General features: G+C 33.6%; 2 protein-coding genes across 3 annotated transcripts; both read right to left on the minus strand.

Annotated features, from left to right (window-relative positions):
* Positions 1-1,350: 1,350 nt before the first annotated feature.
* On the minus strand, positions 1,351-18,024 carry LOC139494759 (very long chain fatty acid elongase 4-like). The gene is made up of 8 exons (XM_071282961.1): positions 17,831-18,024; positions 10,652-10,713; positions 8,551-8,738; positions 7,948-8,028; positions 4,882-4,938; positions 3,974-4,088; positions 2,750-2,877; positions 1,351-1,616 (listed from the first exon to the last, which is right to left on the minus strand). Exons 2-8 carry the CDS (start codon positions 10,704-10,706, stop codon positions 1,452-1,454), a joined length of 789 nt encoding a protein of 262 aa, XP_071139062.1. The 5' UTR covers positions 10,707-10,713; positions 17,831-18,024; the 3' UTR covers positions 1,351-1,451.
* Positions 11,287-16,201, minus strand: LOC139494733 (uncharacterized). 2 transcript variants are annotated; one of them, XR_011657134.1, is made up of 2 exons: positions 11,874-16,201; positions 11,287-11,335 (listed from the first exon to the last, which is right to left on the minus strand). XR_011657134.1 is itself a non-coding variant. In XM_071282942.1 (2 exons), exon 2 carries the CDS (start codon positions 15,413-15,415, stop codon positions 12,188-12,190), a length of 3,228 nt encoding a protein of 1,075 aa, XP_071139043.1. In that variant the 5' UTR covers positions 15,416-15,523; positions 16,062-16,201; the 3' UTR covers positions 11,287-12,187. The 2 variants fall into 2 exon arrangements, 1 of the variants encoding a protein (XP_071139043.1); XM_071282942.1 differs by having other exon boundaries at positions 11,287-15,523; positions 16,062-16,201.
* Positions 18,025-19,927: the final 1,903 nt, after the last annotated feature.

The following is a 19,927-nucleotide window of genomic DNA, read 5'->3' on the forward strand; positions in this document are numbered from 1 at the left end:
ATTGTATTTATTTGATAAAAGTCGATTGAGTAGGTTCTCCGCTCTTGATAACAAAAGACAAAGTTAGTATATGGCGTCACATTTGTCAATTATACATGTTATGTCTTGCGACGCAATACCGTGCGTAACGTCTATATAAACAATATATCATCCCTTTCCTGAGGCAGTTCAAATTACCCCGATCTTCATCCTGGACAACCGTTATAATAGGATTTATATTACCAATTGTATTAAGTAAGTATTGATAATTTGTTCTCGTCCTTTACTTGCATGAAATATTTTCCACTGGACATTAAGCAACCATCAATTAACCGTTAATCAAAATGTATAAAGGAAACAGTTTAAGAGTATTAAGAACCTGATTGGTTGGAGGCAATATCTAAAAATAAAGACTTTCAACCTGGTAAATTGAAATGAAGGAAGAGTTATTTTTTATTCTTAATTTGACTAGGTGTTCTTCATAACTTTGTTTTGTATTATCTATCCGAGAATGATTTATGTTATTTCAATCATTCAATTCGATTTAAGATGATCATCGCCGATTATCCTTACACGACTTAATATACTATATCTAATCATTACCACCAAATTACATTGTTATTGGTAAAAGAGGAAGAATAATAAGATGTATAAATCTACTTCGAATTGGTTTCGTCTTCATCTGTAATGTGAGTGCTACTGATGAGTTTTGTGTAGAGGAAATGCATTTTGCACACAAAATTATAAGCCTTGAACTTTTGATGAATCATATGGAATGTGTTAAGTTACTTTGAATTATTATATTCTAGTAAAAGTTTGAATGTTATAATTTGTGAACATTTAAACGGGTAGCATCAACCTTTTTTCCTTCAATTATTTGTAAAATTGCTGTGAAAATTATTTAGAGTAACATCGGCCATTTCTCTAAACTGTTTACGAGATCGGAAACATAACAGACGGTCAGACTTTACGATTTACGACCATAGTAAGTCAGTGGAGTTTATAGAGATATGCTGCTCAGAAAATCGAAAACGGAACAAAAATAATCCGGTCGAAAAACTCTCACGTTTTAAAGGCCCCGTTTTAACTGTCCCTATCCCCATTTTTGGTAAGTAAATTTTTTCCGGTTTTAATTACCATACCCTGGCATATGTTTCACACTGTGTAGTGTATATGATGGCAAGTATACGTCAATAGTTTTCAATGGTAGATTGGTTTTGTTTATTGAAGAGTCTAGTTGTTGTCTCTATTGAATTGTGTTCATCTTTCATACCAATATCGTAATCCAGAAATTGCAACATGAGTTGATCTATTAACATTAATAATCAACCAATTAATATTTAAATATAGGCAGATTACACCACAACAAAGAATTTTAATAAATAAACAATGTACACCACATCATCAAAATCAGTCATGTTAGAATCTGTACATAATGATATTAATAAATTATTTTCTACATTTCTCAATTATCAAGTACTATGCTCTTTCTTCTCGTATGCAGATTTGTAAAAGTTTGCGAACAGAAAGACCAATGAAAAGGCATATACAAATACTGCTACATTGTATCCATTTGGAAAGTCACACTCAGTTACTATATTCAAACTGGTATGGATGATGACTAGGAAAAACTGAGCCTGTAATAAAACAAAATCTTAATATAAAAGGAGTGCGTTGAACAGAAAAAATTAAATCAAAATGCTCATACTGGCTTCTTCATCACTTAGTCTCTGGTGGAGAGTTGTATCACTGGCAATCATTCCACGTCTTTTTATTTACATATTATATTGTTTTTCTTATTTTTTCTACATAGTATTTCACGGTGACCGTTTAACTGCTTGGAGTTTCCCTGATAATTGTTCTTAAAGATGAACATTGAAACGCTGTGAGCAGAAAAAAACCATAACAAAGCAGAAAATAGACAGACAAAATAAAACTACCGGACTGAATTACCTTAACTATTTACGTAAAATAATATATTCGTAAATTTTACGGACTCCATCACGAGTTGATTGATCGTTTTTGAATAACCGTTTCACAGATGATATCGGATATGTTTCTTACGTCGTAACTACAATCCCCTTCTCTTTTCATGAATGTTACCTACCGTTTTAGACTATTTACCGTGTTTGTAATACCATGAGCAGCACGACAGGTGCCACATATAGAGCAGGATCTGCTAACCCTTCCGGAGCACTTGAGATCAGTTTTTGATGGGGTTCGTATTGCTCAGTCTTTAGTTTTTTTCGTGTTACTCAGTCTTTAGTTTTTTTCGTGTTACTCAGTCTTTAGTTTTTTTCGTGTTACTCAGTCTTTAGTTTTCTGTGTTGTTTCTTGTGTACTATTAGTTGTCTGTTTGCCTTTTTCATTTTTACTCATGGCGTTGTCAGTTTATTTTCTAGTTATAAGTTTGACTGTTCCTCTGGTATCTTTCGCCCCTCTTTTAAGGTCGTAAATAATTCATATCATTAAGTGGCAAATACGGGATAGTTTAATATCCGTTAACGAAATCACTGATCAACATGCAAACTTTTAATATATATTATCAATTAAAAAAGAATAGCATTCTATTTCAAACCTATAAAGGAATGCATTATTTTACATTTGTCGAATTATCATTGTTGTAGAAAAACTATATGCATGTTATATCTCGTGTTATATTTACTCAGGGACTTTGAATAAAGCTTTGAATTGATATGTGATGAATTAAAACACAGTAATAATAGCCGTTCATTGATTTCAAACAAACACAAGTTCTAATTTTACTTACAAGTTGAAGTTTTGTTATGTACTTTTTCCACCACAAATATTTCTGAACATGTGGACCAAGTGCTGACAATCCGTAGTAACCATACATTAATATATGGACAAATGTATTTAATAAAGCTAAGAAAAATGCTGAAAAATAATCAATTGTTGTAGCTCAGGTACTTTAGATATTACCTTCTCTTAAATATTCCTTATACATAAACTACAATTAGAGGGAATATATTACAATCAAGAGCACAATAAATTTTACGACCTTGAATGAAAAGAAATAGTTTGGAATTCAGAAGTCAACTGCGAAACCATAATAATCCCTGAACTATCATGGCACTATTCGGGTTCACGCCATGTGTGGGTTGGGTTCATGTTACTCAATCTTCATTTAATTGTGTAGTATTTTATATTTTTTTCATCTTTTCATCTCTTTTCTTCATTATATAAGTTTGATCTGTTTTTATTAAACTTATGGGTTTTTTTTCTTTTGTATCTTCTCCTGTTTACAGTCTTTTTCCATTCTTTTGGTCATGTCATTATATCGATAAACCTAGACTTGGTCTGCTCTTTCATTTTTTCCTAATTATGCAATGGTATCAGATCTTCTATCATTTCATGTTAAGTCATTCTTAATTATTGTGTAAGCAACTGAGTGATCACCATACATTTGCTTCTAGAAAAGTTGATGACTTGATATCAAATGAGAATTCAAGGATTCAAAATGTTATCAGGGAATGAATATAAGAGAATCAGTTGCACTTTGACATCAAACTGAATGTCCAAAAATAAAATCAACTGTTGTCTAAAATCTGATTTAACCCACCATTTGTTTGGTAAAATGCATGTTTTTTTTTTTATTAATATATAGATTAGACCGTTTGTTTTCCCGTTTGAATGGTTTTACACTAGTAATTTTGGGGCCCTTTATAGCTTGTTGTTCGGTGTGAACCAAGCCTCCGTGTTGAAGGCCGTACATTGATCTATAATGGTTTACTTTTATAAATTGTTATTTGGATGAAGAGTTGTCTCATTGGCACTCATACCACATCTTCCAATATCTATATACCAAGCAAGGCAAATGACGGTAGTTTTCGTTCGTTCCGTTTGTTGCTAAATCTAACGTTGATTTTGTCAGTTTTTAAGGATTTACCTTTTTTTTAATTTACCTTGGAGTTCGGTATTTATGTTTATACGTTTTTAACTGTATTGTTAAATAAATAAATAGTTCACTTACATTGGCCTCCAGCGATATATTTAACACCCAACCACCAATTTAACAGCATGGTACTGTGATGATACACGTGTAAAAATGTAATCTGTTGATCCTTTTTCCGCAGAATGAAAAATATCTGAAAACATGATAAATTTCACTACAGAAATTACAAGCATATTCAATGAATATCAATGTCATTTAAATAAATGTTCTTATAATAATTCATACTAGGTGTCATTTTTTTTAATTTAATGGTCAATGGTTTCCAAATCTTATAACAATCTTGGCGAATACATTCATATAATTTATTTTTTGTTTAAAAAAAGAAGATAAGACAATATTCTCAACAAGAGTGTTTGCCTTGAATCTTCTTGTAAACAAGAAAATTAGCATGCATGTTTTAATTTACTGTAAGTCACTATTTGAACATTGATGATGCGGTTCATACATGTTTATCGTTTGTTTTTTTATTAATAGATTAGACCGTTGGTCTTCCCCGTTTGAATGTTATTTTTTTTTTTGGCCCTTTATAGCTTACTGTTCGGTGTGAGCCAAGGCTCCATGTTGAAGACCACGTACTTTGACCTATAATGGTTTACTTTTACAAATTATGAATTGGATGGAGAGTTGTCTCATTGGCACTCATACCACATCTTCTTATATCTATATTTGCAGTTTAAAAGTTTGTCTTCATCTTGATAGCGGCCATGCAGCGTTTTATTCATTTCATTTGCATCTTATTTTATGTTTTGTGTTCTTGCATGAAAGACTGATATTTTTTTTATCGTTGCATAATCTCTACAGATTTTATATCAATTGATCAATATTGTAATGATTAAGATGTTATATAAAGATAACGTTAGGCATCATTTAAAAATTATTTACCATCTATAGGATTAATAAGTTACCTAATTATAAATGTTACTTACTGTATCTAAAATTTCAATGATTTTTGAAAAGAAGTATAACCAGCATACTTTAGCCATCTGTAACGCAACATATAAATAATGTATATGAATAGAAACTTCTGTTGATAAATCATCGGCAATAAAAAAAAAACGTAACTCAACTACGTTCTTTTACCTTTTTAGTTGAAGTTTTTACATCTTGTTTTAACGTTGGTTTTAGGTGCCTGACAGATTTTGGAAAGCATGTTTATTTTTCTAAGGAAAAATCTGCTAAATAATATTACAATGTTTCAAAATGCAACAACTTTAGTTGCACATCGTTTGCGGTAAGCCCAATATGAATATTCATTTTTTCATCAGCGGTACTTAATTACAAGATCGCTCCCAGTTTTTGGTGGGGTTCGTGTTGCTTAGTCGTTAGTTTTCTACGTTGTGTCTCATGTACTTTTATTTGTCTGTTTGTCTTTTTCTTCTTTAGGGCAGGACGTTGTCATTTTATTTTAGATCTATGAGTGTAACTGTCTCTTAAGTATCTTTCGGCCCTCGTTTACAAAATTCGGAAACTTGAGTCCTAATTGGTTTTTTTTTCTGTATTCATATAAAGCAGATGGCTATCCATGTATTAAACATATATGAGGTGTAACAGTAAATATATAACTTTTTTTGTTTTAATGTGTTATAGATATCTGCAGGAGGAGGACTTGAACATCCACTTTCTAATGAAGGTCAATATTACAGGTTATCGTATCTGCATTCGTGTTGTGACGATTATATTGTATTATTTGTTTGTCCGTTTATCAGTGATTAGTGTTCTTACGTGTATGTGTAGGTTGGGGGGGGGGGGGGGGGGGGGTATGTGTGTGCTTTATTTATGTCACGAAGTATTGTCATTTTAGCGACATTTTTTCACATTATCAAAGAAGTGGGATGTTTGGCTAGCAATAAACCCAGGTTTAAATCATCATTTTTTTCTTTAAAATTCCTGTACCAATTCATGAATATGGCAGTTGTTATCAAAGAGTTCGTTTCTATCTACAAATTGACAATGAGGGTCGAATGAAAACAAAAATTTGCGATAAAAGAGATGATTTCAGCATTCCAATTGTGAACTTTCCATTTCTAAGTAGCAACATTCCAGCAGCACCTGCATACGATGTATATATCTCCCAATTGATACGATATTCCCGTGCTTGCATTTCTATCATGATTTTCTTGATAGAGGGTTGTTGCTCACAAGGAAGCTATTAAATCAAGAGTTCCAAATGGTGAAGTTGAAATTATCTCTTCGTAAATTTTACGGACGCCATCACGAGTTGGTTGACCGTTATGGAATAACCGTTTCACAAATGATATCCCTTTCATAAATGTGACCTACCGAATTAGACTATTTACTGGATTTGCTATCTCATAAGCAACACGACGGGTGCCACATGTGGAGCAGGATCTGCTTACCCTTCCGGAGCACCTGAGATCACCCCTAGTTTTTCGTGGGGTTCGTGTTGTTTATTTTTTAGTTTTCTATGTTGTGTCATGTGTAATATTGTTTGTTTGTCTGTCCTTTTCATTTTTAGCCATGGCGTTGTCAGTTTATTTTCGATTTATGAGTTTGACTGTCCCTCTGGTATCTTTCGTCCCTCTTTTAGTGTTGTTTTTGTTACACTTCAGTGTTCTTGATGTTCATGTTTTTCCTCTGATTGTTGATGTATTTCCTCGGTTTTAGATTGTAACCCGGGTTTGTTTTCTCTAAATCGATTTAGGACTTTTGAACAGCGGTACACTATTGTTGCCTTTATTTATATGAGGTTCCCCGTGTCCATATCCATATCAAACAATCGGTACAATTTTGGAGAAACATTAACTGTTTCATGTTTTCACGACAAAATGATCGAACAAATATGAATCCCCCGTCCCCAAATTGCACCGATTGTAAGCTTGACCTAACATCTTTTAGTTGCTTTTATTGTTCCTACTACAGAGAAGATAACCTGTCGAAAAATCATACACTCCAGAATTAGAGTCGGTAATATGAAAATATTCATTCTCGCTGGGTTAAGGGCATTGTATCGAAACCCTGGAAAAAAGTTTATTGACTCAAATAAAGTCACGGTGAACTACAGTTTAAAAAATTGATTGATTGTTGGTTGCTTAACGTCCAGTGGCAAATATTTCATGCATATTCAGGACGAGAACAAGTTAACAACAAATACAATATGCAGGTCCTGTCACAATAGAGGCCTTTGGGATGATGGTCGGGGAAATTTGGACTGCCACTGGAAAATGAGGGTATATTAGATAGGGACAGAAATTTTGCATTGCAAAAGGCCACCTACGGACCCCTCAAAGAGTTGTTGCAAGGGTTCCTAACGTGCAAAGAACGTGGCACTCTCTTTACTCGAGACATCGGATTTAACGTCCCCATTCTGATCGGACGTGACTGCGAACTTGATACATCCCGCACAGCCAAACGGACGCCCCACTTCGGCAAGCGTTCTACTGCCGGTCGGGAGAAGACTAAGTGACCATATTTCTATTCCCCAGTCATCCTTGGGGTTAGTTTAAAAGATGATAGGAACGAAAACTTTGAACTTTTTCTGTAGAATAATTTTGAATTAATGTTAATAATATTATGAATAAAATCTCATTTATATTTACCTTACCTAGACATTTTCCAGCTGTATAATCCAAGTTATGGTTAAAGAAAACTTTTATAATTTAAGGATTTAATCCTTATTTGGGGTTTGAAGTTAAGAGCTGTTTTTTCTGATCTTGCTGCCTAAACCTCCTAGAGTAAGTAATGTTTAGTGTTTTCAGTAAACCTGAAACAAACTTGCATCAAATTTTGTTCAGCGTCTTTGGAGAGTGTATCCATTTAAATAGGTGTAATAGTTAATATGATCTGAAATGAAATGACGGCATGCAGAGAAAGGGTCGATATCATATCTTTCAAATTATGAGAAACAAGAGTGTTCTTGTTTGAATGGGAAAGATTGTCGTACAACAGGTAACCTACAAAATCCCTACTGTTACCAGCCACCCGGAAAGGCTTTAATTACGTTGGAACATTTGATAATACCGTTGTCCACTTACCCGAATTGCGATTGGATTATTTGAATAGTCTACTGGTTGGCATCTTATACTATAGCCTGCAAGGACTGCTGACATTAAGAACTAAAGTAAAATGATAAATAACAAATAAATCTACATGCAAATAGTGAAATAGCAAGGGTACTAATTACTTTATTTCTATGTGTTAAGCCTTTCAATAACAAGTTAAGTATTCCAGAACTAAACGAAATATTTATTTTAAACTTTACAATTATAGTCCTAGTTGTCAATATTTTGAGAGAGACATGGTTTAAATGTCGATTGAATTGACCGGATTAAAAACTTTCAAAAATGACTAGAATTTAGACTCGTTCTGAACCCTCCAGTCACATAAAGTAATAGTACCTGACTACTTCACATACATTCATTTGGAAGATTAAATTCAACATTTACACTTACATCATTAGAAAAACAGATGCTTTCAGTTTACACTATAAACTACTAGTACAATATTTATCCGTTCCGATAGTTGAATTTTAAAATGCCCGGAGAACTTCCACTTCAAAGTTTGAAAACAATCTCGAGTTGATAAATCAATAGATATGTATTAAAATCTCCATGTATATATGTATAATGCATTCTTACCTCATAGAACATGTATGCTGATAAAAGTACCATAAACAGATTGTAAGCGATCAAAACATTGTGAAGCTGTAATGGTTTCCGATGCTCCATTAGTTTGGGTCCAAACTTGACCATGAGTAAGTATGATGCAAAAATTACCAAGACAGGAATAGGTGTTTCCATCAGCAGCCAGTCATTTACCCTAGGGTCTGGAAAATGAAATGGTATTGGAAAATGAACAATGATATCAACATAAAACAACTTCTTATGGAGTGTTTATTTGCCAATTTATCGATATGCGCGTGTTTGCAGTGACTTTTCAGATTTACACAGCGATTGCTTTAAATATCTAAAATATGGGTACATATATGTTGTATTACGTAATTGGTCAAAACATTTACGAAATATTATCACAAATATAAAGACTTTTTGTCGAAGTGTGATTACTCTTTTAGGACAGTAAGATAAATGCTATCTCCCACGCCTTTTAATGGTGATATTAATGATTGATCAACGTGCGCTTGACATATTGCAAAGACACTCGTCCATGGTTGAAGACCGTTTGTTGACTTTCATGTCATTGGCGTTTTTTTTTTGTGTGAGGAAGTTTATGCATATTGCGAAAAACTCCTGTGCAGACAAGGCGATGAGGTGAACCTCGGCATTCAGTCATTTGAGTTGATTTTAAATGCATATATAAGTAGCAATGCATGTGGTTAATAAATTTTATATTTCCTTTTTTGTGCTTCTTTGTTATATATTTGTTTGTTTTTGTTCTGATTGAGATTGTGACACGGTGATGATGACTGTATCCCTATTTTGACAATTTTACCTATTATGTCTGTTTATTTCACGCATCGTTATAAATATAATGGACTGTGATATGACTGTCATACAAGTGAGAGGTTTAACGCTATAAAACCAGGTTCAATCCACCATTTTCTACATTTGAAAATGCCTGCACCAAGTCAGGAATATGCCAGTTGTTGTCCATTCGTTTGATGTGTTTTATCATTTGATTAGGGACTTTCCGTTTTGAATATTTCTCGAAGTTCAGTGTTTTTTGTTATTTTACTTATTATAGTATGGTAGCAAATAGTTGATTTGTTTACTACCCCTTATTAGTGTACATGCTGTACAAAAAATAATAGTTTACTACTACTGGCAAATTTACTGGCCATACGAAAAAAAGTTTACTACCACTGAAGTATGCACATGTTGTACGAAAAGAACGTTTAGTACCCCTCTGGCTGATGTTTTTTTCGATATAAAAAGAATGTTATTAAAGACGATTTACTCTAACTCACTGGCTTATGAACTTGCTGTACGAAAAGATAAAAGGTCTACTACCACTGCCAAAATTCTGGCTAGAAAATTTGCTTTTTGGAAAACAGTCCATTGCATATCCTCTACAATGCTAAGACCCCTACAGCGCATCTCAATTGGGCTCTCGTACCCAAGGCTTTATTGCAGGCATTCATCAAAGAGGTATCGCGATATTTCAACATTTATTTATCCGGCAGAAAGTGTGGCGCTTTCTCTACAAAAGACATCGGATTCAACGTATTCATTCGGACCGGACGTAAAGTGTTGCTGCGCGAGTCTATACATCTTGCACAGCGTAAGCACGGTATGCATGTACTATTTGCCATTGCAAGTAAGGTACATGTGCATTATATGTGCAGTATTACTGTATAGATTTGTGAATGTACAGATATTTGATGTAAGAAAATGTTTCACAAAAGAAGTTTGCTTCGCACAGACAGAACATTATAGAAAAAAACTGTTTTTCTTCGAAACTTGTGGACAAACTTCCGTGTAAACATGGAATGAAAAATTTGAAAAAATTCTGATATTTATCAATTATAAATGATAAGGTCATTTTTAGCGAAATCCGGCATTCTACATGAAGAAAACCACTGTATCGTTTTTAAAGATAGGTTTTAGATGGTTTTCGATTAGAATCTTTCAAAACATGTTTTTTGTGGAAAGTTATATTATTTAGACATTTTTTTTTTTAAATATTCAAGTTGCATGATCTTATATCAAATTTCAAATTTTACCAATAAGTGAAAAAAATAAAGGTGATTCTACCAAGACTCTTTTGACGTTTTGAACCTACCTCCTTTTGACATGGCCAGGTGGTAAAAATGCCGTACATTGTAAACCACCTCCATTCTTTACCTGCAATTTGAATAAAAATTATTACATAGGAACTTGAATGTAAAATCGTAGTTATGCAATGAAATAATCAAACACGGTAAATGTTTGAGTCAATAAAACAAACATTTAATATAAAGGAACTACGTGTATCCACACAGTTTTATCAAAATTAATTACAAGTTTAGAACAATAAAGATTTTGCTTTCTTACTATGCACCCCCTTTACGTTACACCTTTTTGAAAATGTAGTGATTAATTTTATTTAATATATATTGAGATCAGTAGATTTATTAAAATCGATTACATTTTGTTGTCAATTATGTTTTTGAACGAAACATTGGTCTTATGTAACACATCGTAAATCATTTCAATATCGCAAGTTGTATTGACATCGTAAGCCGGTACGGGCGCACTACGTTTGTGCGCATTTGGGGATTAAAATGTTTTACGTTTGCGCTCAGCTTTCGATTACATATGCGCGCATTCATTTTACAGGTAAACTCAGGTAAAAATATAAATAAAGATTAAATCAAATTGTAATTGACTATATATTATTTTTATTTTCATAATAAATATAACTGTACTGATAAGTCGTTGAGAGTTCAACTGTTTATTGGTATAGACCTCCGGAGAGGGTAAAAAACTGAAAATACAAAATAACAAACATAAGCATACTATTGAGTCAATAAATGTCAAAAAGTAGTACATTCACAAAGAAAATGGTTCCATAGTTCGATACAAGTAACTCTTGTACACTACACTTCGAAAAACAACATCAATTTATCAGAAAAAAGGTTACACGTAAGTATCTATATATGCAATAAAAATGACAGGTTGCATATGTCAATGACTGTAGTTTACATATCGTGCACGATGAAAAATTTACACGTTAAAACTGTGCGGTACTGTAGTTCTAGAAAATTCGAGCGTGACCCTTGTCTACATCGATAAAACACAAAAATAAATCCTAATATGTGGGATTGACAAATACAGAATGGAATTTAAGGGGCAAATGCATACATAAAAAATACAAACAGTACTGTAAATTCACAGCGGCAATATTTTTTCATGTCGTGCGTAAATGAGCACCAATAATCAAAAATGAGTTTGCATAAAATGTATAGTTCAACAATATGCACAACGATATAAAAAATGAGCACAAATATAAAAGGTAAACTTACTCTAGTGGTGGATTAAACTTCAAATAGAAAAACAACGTGCTTCAGTTTTGACAAATATCGAGGGATAAAAGAGACTGGGGAGTGAAATGATACAAAAAGGACGACATGGTAAATTCGGCACTTTACCAAAACAGTACACTCCTCCTCTGATTTCATAGGAAATCACTACATTTTAAAAATAAAAGGATAATGTCATATGAAAAATTAACATGTGTGTCCCTTACGAGATTATAATAATTGTTGATGTATCAAATGCGGTTGATTAAACGCAATGTCACTGTCATAGTCACTTGGCTTCAATAAGCGAAATAGTCCTAAGTAATCGGTCTGAAGTGAAAGTTTCTGTTTACACATGAAGGTCCAATGTACTTCTTCTGTGTAGGCAAATGTTCAAGTTGGCTCAATGAAGGTAAACTTGATTCCCATGTTTGATTTAGTGATTCTGAGAATGGATTATACCAATCACGAGTAGACGAAAGCCTTAAGGTTGGACTTATAAATAACTTGTCCTTGATAATCACGGGTGTTGCTAAGCTAATTGGGTCATACAAACGGTTGACTGTTGACAGAAATCCACGGCGTGGAAATGGCTTGTTGTCAGAAGACACTCTTAAGGTGAACTCGTCTAGTTCTGTGTCCCAGGAGAGACCTAAGTTCATCTGTAACAAGAAATTTGCCGATCCAAGGTTGAGGTCCTTGAGATTTGTGGCAAGGTCATCTGATTGATGTGCTTGGAGCACTGATCTGCAGTTTGAAGCGACTGTATCTAACTCATGACTGTGCTTTTCAGAGTTGCAACCTAAATTCATATCAAATGATTTTGTTCCATGGTTTGATCTTTGCGTACTGTTCTCTAAAAGAGGTTTGTCTGGTATAAACTTCTCGAAAGTTGGGTCTAAACCAACTGGTATCTCATTATCACACGGAAACAATAAAGCAGATTGTACATTGCCGACAATAACGGTTTTGTTCACGTTGACATGTTGCTGTTCCTGAAATCTTCCCAGACATACGTTCCCCACAATAACCCATCCTAAGCGTAAACGTTGTGCATACGGTACCTGTTCGACTCCTACACGATGTTCAATAACATGGTGTGCTCTTATTAGGTCACGGCCTATTAACATCTGTATATCAGACTGATTGTCAATGTCAGGAATACAACTTGCTATGTCCATCATGTGTGGATAACTTGAAGCTACAACAGATGAGGGTATTTCCTCCCGATTGTTAGGAATGTCATTACACTCTATTATTTCGGGTACGTTAAGACAGGATGACCCGTCCAGTGACTCTAATACGTATCCGGAAGCCCTTCGTCCACTACTGACGAACCTCCCTGCACAAGAAGCAAGTGCGTATTCGAATTCTTTGCCATTTTCTCTGAAGAAATTGAAGAAGTCTGAAGTAGCTAAAGTTCTGTTACTTTGGTCGTCTAACACGCAGTAAACTTTTTTGAAATGTTCTGGTCTATCAGAATGATATACTTTGGCGAGTACTATCTTTGAGCAAGATTTACTTGTATTGTATAATGAGTCACATATTTTAGTGCATATGCTGCTAATCTGTTCATTTGAGTTCTCCTCCTCGTGCTTTTGCTGGGGTTCACTTTCAACATCTACGTGTAAAGCTGACGGATGGTCACAAGAACCACAAACACTGCATTTGACATTCTCTTTACATTTGTCACGGAAATGTTTCTTGGGACCGCAACACTTGAAACACAAACCTTTCTGCTTAATTAAATCAAGTCTTTCTGAAAATGGTTTAGCACGAAAACCACGGCACGTGTTGAGTGTATGGTTAGTTCCGTGAAGTGGACATAAGTCCTCATTCGACTTCTGAAACGGTGGCCTGTTGTCGTTGCTACCAATGTCGGTTTTGATGCTTGACACTTGCGTGGGACTTTGAAATCTGGTTTGCTTTGATGTGGTTGGTTTTGTGTCTTGATTGTCATAAATGAATCCAGGGTCATTACGCACTTTAGCAATATTTTGCAGGAATGGCACGAAGAAGGAGAACGGCGGATATGCTCCATTGTGTTTTGACTTATAACCATTGGCAGTAGTCGTCCATTTTTCTTGAATGTTGTACGGTAACCTGGTTACAAAACGATTAACACCAAGGGAGGAATCAAAGTAAGCAAATATGGTAGAAAACTTTTCATCTCTACGAATAGACTCTATCTCTGCAGCCAAGTCTGCTAAGTCGTAAAGTTCCTTTCGGTTATCGTTTGAAAGTTTTGGAAAGTTAACTATACGTGAGTGCAGTGAAGATTCGATAATCTCTGGACTGCCGAATCTGGCATCTAAACGTTCCCATATAAGACCGACTGCAGTAGCTGGATTATGAGCATTAGCACATCTTATGTTCTGAGCATGCTGTTTTGAGCTTGGTCCCAAATACTTTGTAAGAAGGTCCAACTGTTCCAATGGATTTGTATCTAACTCAGTCATTATGTGTTGAAAACTAATTTTCCAAGATGAGTAATGTGACGGCTGGTCATCAAATGATATGAGCCTAGATGTGATTAAATCTTTCTTCACCATGAACTTGGCCAATTCATGTGCTTCGTTCCTCTGAGTTGGAACGAAAGGTTGTGCTGTAGGATTCAATGGTTCTAAAGAATGAATAGGAATATTTACATTGTTCACTTCAAGGTTATGTTTGCTCAAATGTAAGGAGTGGTGTGAGCGCTGTTGCTCCACGAATTCTGCTGTACGTTGTTCTGTAATGTTACGTGTATCTGGTATGTTACGTGTATCTGGTATGTTAGCACTACAGTACTTTCTTTCAGACATTTTGTTTTCATTGGCATGTTGAACTACTGGATCAGCGATCCTTGGTGGTTCGTAACTTTCACCATAGTCTTTAAGATCGAAATCCAATGCCTTCTTAACAGCTTGTAATCCCGACTCAGCTTCGTCAACGTCTCGCTTCATAGCGAGGACATTTTTCTCTGCTTTGAGTGTAGCTTCGCGGTGCAACAACTCCGCCTCCTCTTTAGCATATTTAAGTCGTGTCTTAGCGGTTTCAAGTTTCACTGTTTGTTTAAGAATCTCTGATTGAGCACTTAGTGATGAGTGTCTTGTTGACACAGTATGACGAGAACTATGTTGGGAGCTACGACTTTTATGAGTTCGTTCACTATTTTCTATTGATCTTCTAGGTAGCAATTCACTTAGATGTTGTTTGACAACTGATATCTTAGCCTTTAAAGCATAGAATGACACTTTAAATGATGCATGCTCACTTTCACTTTCTCTTGTCCTATATGATTTTAAGTAATCAAAATATCTGTTAGCTTCTTTCTCATACTTTTCTGACAGTTTCAGAAGTTCCTCTCTGTATGTTGACGCTGTGGACAGGTCCACCACTGGGTTATCTTCAACGTCTAATAAAATAGCGTCTATATCTCGTTTTATAGTTCTGAGGATATAGTGATGTCTTTCATTAGATTGTTCGAAAAGATGGTCTCCATCTGATGTTAGTGTTCTCAAAGATCTGAGCTCTCTGTCAGAAACGGATTCTGAGTGTGACATGTTGAATCTATCTTGGGTTAATCTCTTTGATCTAGATTTTTTACTGTACTGATAAGTCGTTGAGAGTTCAACTGTTTATTGGTATAGACCTCCGGAGAGGGTAAAAAACTGAAAATACAAAATAACAAACATAAGCATACTATTGAGTCAATAAATGTCAAAAAGTAGTACATTCACAAAGAAAATGGTTCCATAGTTCGATACAAGTAACTCTTGTACACTACACTTCGAAAAACAACATCAATTTATCAGAAAAAAGGTTACACGTAAGTATCTATATATGCAATAAAAATGACAGGTTGCATATGTCAATGACTGTAGTTTACATATCGTGCACGATGAAAAATTTACACGTTAAAACTGTGCGGTACTGTAGTTCTAGAAAATTCGAGCGTGACCCTTGTCTACATCGATAAAACACAAAAATAAATCCTAATATGTGGGATTGACAAATACAGAATGGAATTTAAGGGGCAAATGCATACATAAAAAATACAAACAGTACTGTAAATTCACAGCGGCAATATTTTTTCATGTCGTGCGTAAATGAGCACCAATAATCAAAAATGAGTTTGCATAAAATGTATAGTTCAACAATATGCACAACGATATAAAAAATGAGCACAAATATAAAAGGTAAACTTACTCTAGTGGTGGATTAAACTTCAAATAGAAAAACAACGTGCTTCAGTTTTGACAAATATCGAGGGATAAAAGAGACTGGGGAGTGAAATGATACAAAAAGGACGACATGGTAAATTCGGCACTTTACCAAAACAGTACAATAACTATCAATTATTACTTTTGAAAATATTTCTTAAAGTCATAAGAAACCTCAAATCAAAAAAAATTAATGCATATGATTTTTATAACTCAATGGATAGTTTTCATTATAAAACTTATGTACATATACTTTTTTCTGAAGAAAATTCTTTAATTTATTCATATTTAGAAGAAGTTTACTTTATTTGAATAGCTTCCTTCCAGCAAGCTATTCCCCGACATATTTTCCGTATGCAAGGTGACCTCAGTGTGACCCATCTCGTAAAAATCCGGTGACCACAATACGCATGGATGTCCTTAAAATAAACTATTATCTGAATTTACATGTTAAACACGTGCTCAATTTCCATGCTTTTTTGTTTATTTTTCGTCAATTGTTGACAAACAGGTGACAATCGTTAAACTTCGGCTTCAAAACACGAACTTTAATTACCTGCCATATTTTCACAACAACACTGACCGATTGAGAAAAAAAATTGACAATTATACGAAATTTACACGAAAAAAATGATAAATTTGAGCACAGAAGACGAAGTTTAGGATGTTTGTATGCATTAGTTTAAGAATTGGAAGAACATTATTTTTCACCGGTCACTCGTTTCTTATGACTTTAATTCAAATTATATATTGTTCATATTGAATGCTAAAACCAATTATAAAGTGATCATTATAAACTCCGTAGTATATTTTATATCAACAATAAAAGTCCTATATATATGCATGTAATATTTGCCATTGCACGTAAGGCACATGTATATTATCTGTGCAGTATTATATAATCAATTGTCAACAATTTGATTAAAAATATCAATGTTTCACAAGAAAATTTAGCCTCGCGCAGAGGGACATTGTATAAAAAATATTGTAGACAAATTTCCGTGTAAATTAAATTTTTCTGTGTTGTCAGGTTTTATTTTTCATAAAACTAACTGCAGAGATAGGTTTTAATAGTTCTTCTTCTGCAATATAAATTACTGCGGATACACCCGCCATTGTAATGGACGAATAAATACGGGTAAAGAATTTGTCCAATGTGGCCATGCATGGATAAGATTTGTATAGATAATAATATGTACACTAATGTCAGCGTGACTGATATGAAGTGGTCAAACTGACAGTTGATATAATAGATAAATTCACATGGTACAAATATATTTAAAATTAACAATAAACTTGAATTTGGTGCAAAAACTTGGATTTGATTTTGCCCATTAGACGTTCTTAACGCTTAGCCTAGTTGAATGTATTAGTTTTAGATCTAGAACCACCGGAATGAATGTGTTTATTTTTTGGCACATTTAAAACATAAGAGGGTACTGAAATACTCACATATAAAGTTCTCTTGTAAATTCAATTGAGAAATTAACTGCAATTTGTAATTCCGATTGACATTTTTTTAGCAATACATACACTGATATCAATAAGTTATTATATTGTAAAAAAACAAAACAAGTTTAATCCTGTTAATAAAATTAAGCTTATATAATATTATAGCACAGTTGAGGAATGAGGCAACAGTTCCACGCCCAAAAGTCGGACTGTTTTTGTTTTCATTCAATAAACATTTTATTTTTACATTCTAACGGTTACAAAAGATAATTTTTCTTAAAATAACTAAGTTAAACAACTTACCCCTTGTTTATAAATAATGTCAGTTACGTAAACTCAGAACATGTGCTTTTATTGTTTGTTAAGATCGACCTTTAACTGTTTAATTCCGAATTTAAATCCTCACGTGGGTTTACATTTTGCTAAGGTGTTCATATAGGTGAAATCAATTATATTAACCTTGATCAGCAATTGAAATACGTTACTTTTTTTTTCATATGCTAACATGCAATTATTTCTGAAGATGTCGCCATGGAATCCAAAATAATTAAGAAAAACCTTCGTACATTTTCTTCCTTCCGCTGAATAGAGTATAATTAGATGGACAGATTTACTTTGATATACCTAAGCCGTTGTGTTAAAACAGGAATTTCATATAGTTTATATCATATTATTATTTGAGAAGAATCGATACAGCAACTTTGACATTTTCCTTGGAGTTTGAACTGGAAACTGCTTCAAACCAGAACAAATTTGAGGACAAATATACTTGGAAGAAAGCATAATTGTATGACATTTTATCAAATTTTTAATTAACATTCAATAAAAAATCAAAGTTGCCACATTTTTAAATGGTTGTCTTGAACTCGCGGTATCGTGCTTGCTTTAGGTTAAACTACAAATCTCTGTTTACTACATATTCTTCTTACTGTCGCCTTTATATTCTATCAATCAAGTAAGTATATCCCTCAGTAGCGTTCTATTTTGTATTTGTTTAATTGTAAATTGAAATATTCTCATGTAACCCCTTGTTGACCGATTAATTACGAATAAAGAATATTCTTTTATATACTTAAAAGGAAAAGATAGGACCACAATGAAATGCAATCTCTTAAAATATTGTCTCTACAGTTTTAATCATTAGACACTGTTAAAAAAAAATAAAAAAATCAAAAGTTGTCAATGAGACAACTCTCCATCCAAGTTTACAGAAACAGACTGTATAATTTGAGCGCCCCCCCCCCCTTTTCCCCACAAGAATATGTTGTCTAGCTTACGACGAATGGTGGCTCGATTGTTGTTGTTTTTTTCTTATTGGTATACTTCCAGTGTTAATGGCTCAAATTCAGAACAAAATACAATATCTTACCGTAGCTATATATGTATAGTTTTTGCAAAGAGTTTCGAAAATTTGAACTGCCAATGAAAAAAAAAATCATATCATGGATATGGTCAGTATCTTGCCTTTCAGATTTCAAGCCTGTTCAAAACGTACAGTTCACTGGAACGCTGCTTCTTTCATCCCACAAAACCGAACGAACGGTATGTCCAGTTGACCAAATTTCAAAAATCCAGTCAACTGCATCTAAAGACTTTGCTATAGTGTATCGGTTTCACAGTAAACGATATTAGTTTTGGAAAAGTAAAATTAAGCTAATATTACTGAAATACTGTAGATTGGCAATATTTATTATTATAGTTTCTCACGTTTTTTTTGTAAAGCTGTCAAAATATACATGACCTATTGTAAAAGTGCAAACAGTTTCTCAAACGAGAAACAATATCATTATTAATGGAAAAAATAATTTAAAATTACAATACAATTGAAAATGAAATGTGAAATGAAAATAACAAAAAAAGGAAAATAGAGTAATTAATGAAATTAATGCAAGTTAATAAAAGATTACACAGGAAATTGAAGATTAAACTACGAACTTCTTAAAATAAAAAAAATAAATAAAACACAGTCGTAATTGAACGGCTTAGGCAACAACATAAAAAAAATGGGACGAATAAATCTATTTTGGAAATTTCCTTAACTTGTTGTTGTATAAGAATGTTTGCAGGGCTAATATGAGGCAGGCATTACCTGTAAATGGGGACGAAGTCTGTATGAATTAATTTTTTGTAACTTAAATATTTGTTTAAAAAAAACCCGGAAAAACCGTAACGTTTCCGATTTTGGTTCTGTTGTTAGGGATTTAGTTGTGACGTTATTTAAATTATGACGTCATATGCAATGTAAACAAAGAAACGCTATCATCAGGTAACGTTTTTTCATATCAAGGAATTATTAAAAATGAAATTGGTATTGCGCGTTCCTTCCTATTTTGTACTAGACTGATAAATATATATTTTACTCAAAGTTTCATACAAACGAGACCGGAAAAAGGAAGTACA

Source organism: Mytilus edulis, chromosome 1 (genome assembly GCF_963676685.1).
Source record: "Mytilus edulis chromosome 1, xbMytEdul2.2, whole genome shotgun sequence".
NCBI classification, from domain to species: domain Eukaryota; kingdom Metazoa; phylum Mollusca; class Bivalvia; order Mytilida; family Mytilidae; genus Mytilus; species Mytilus edulis.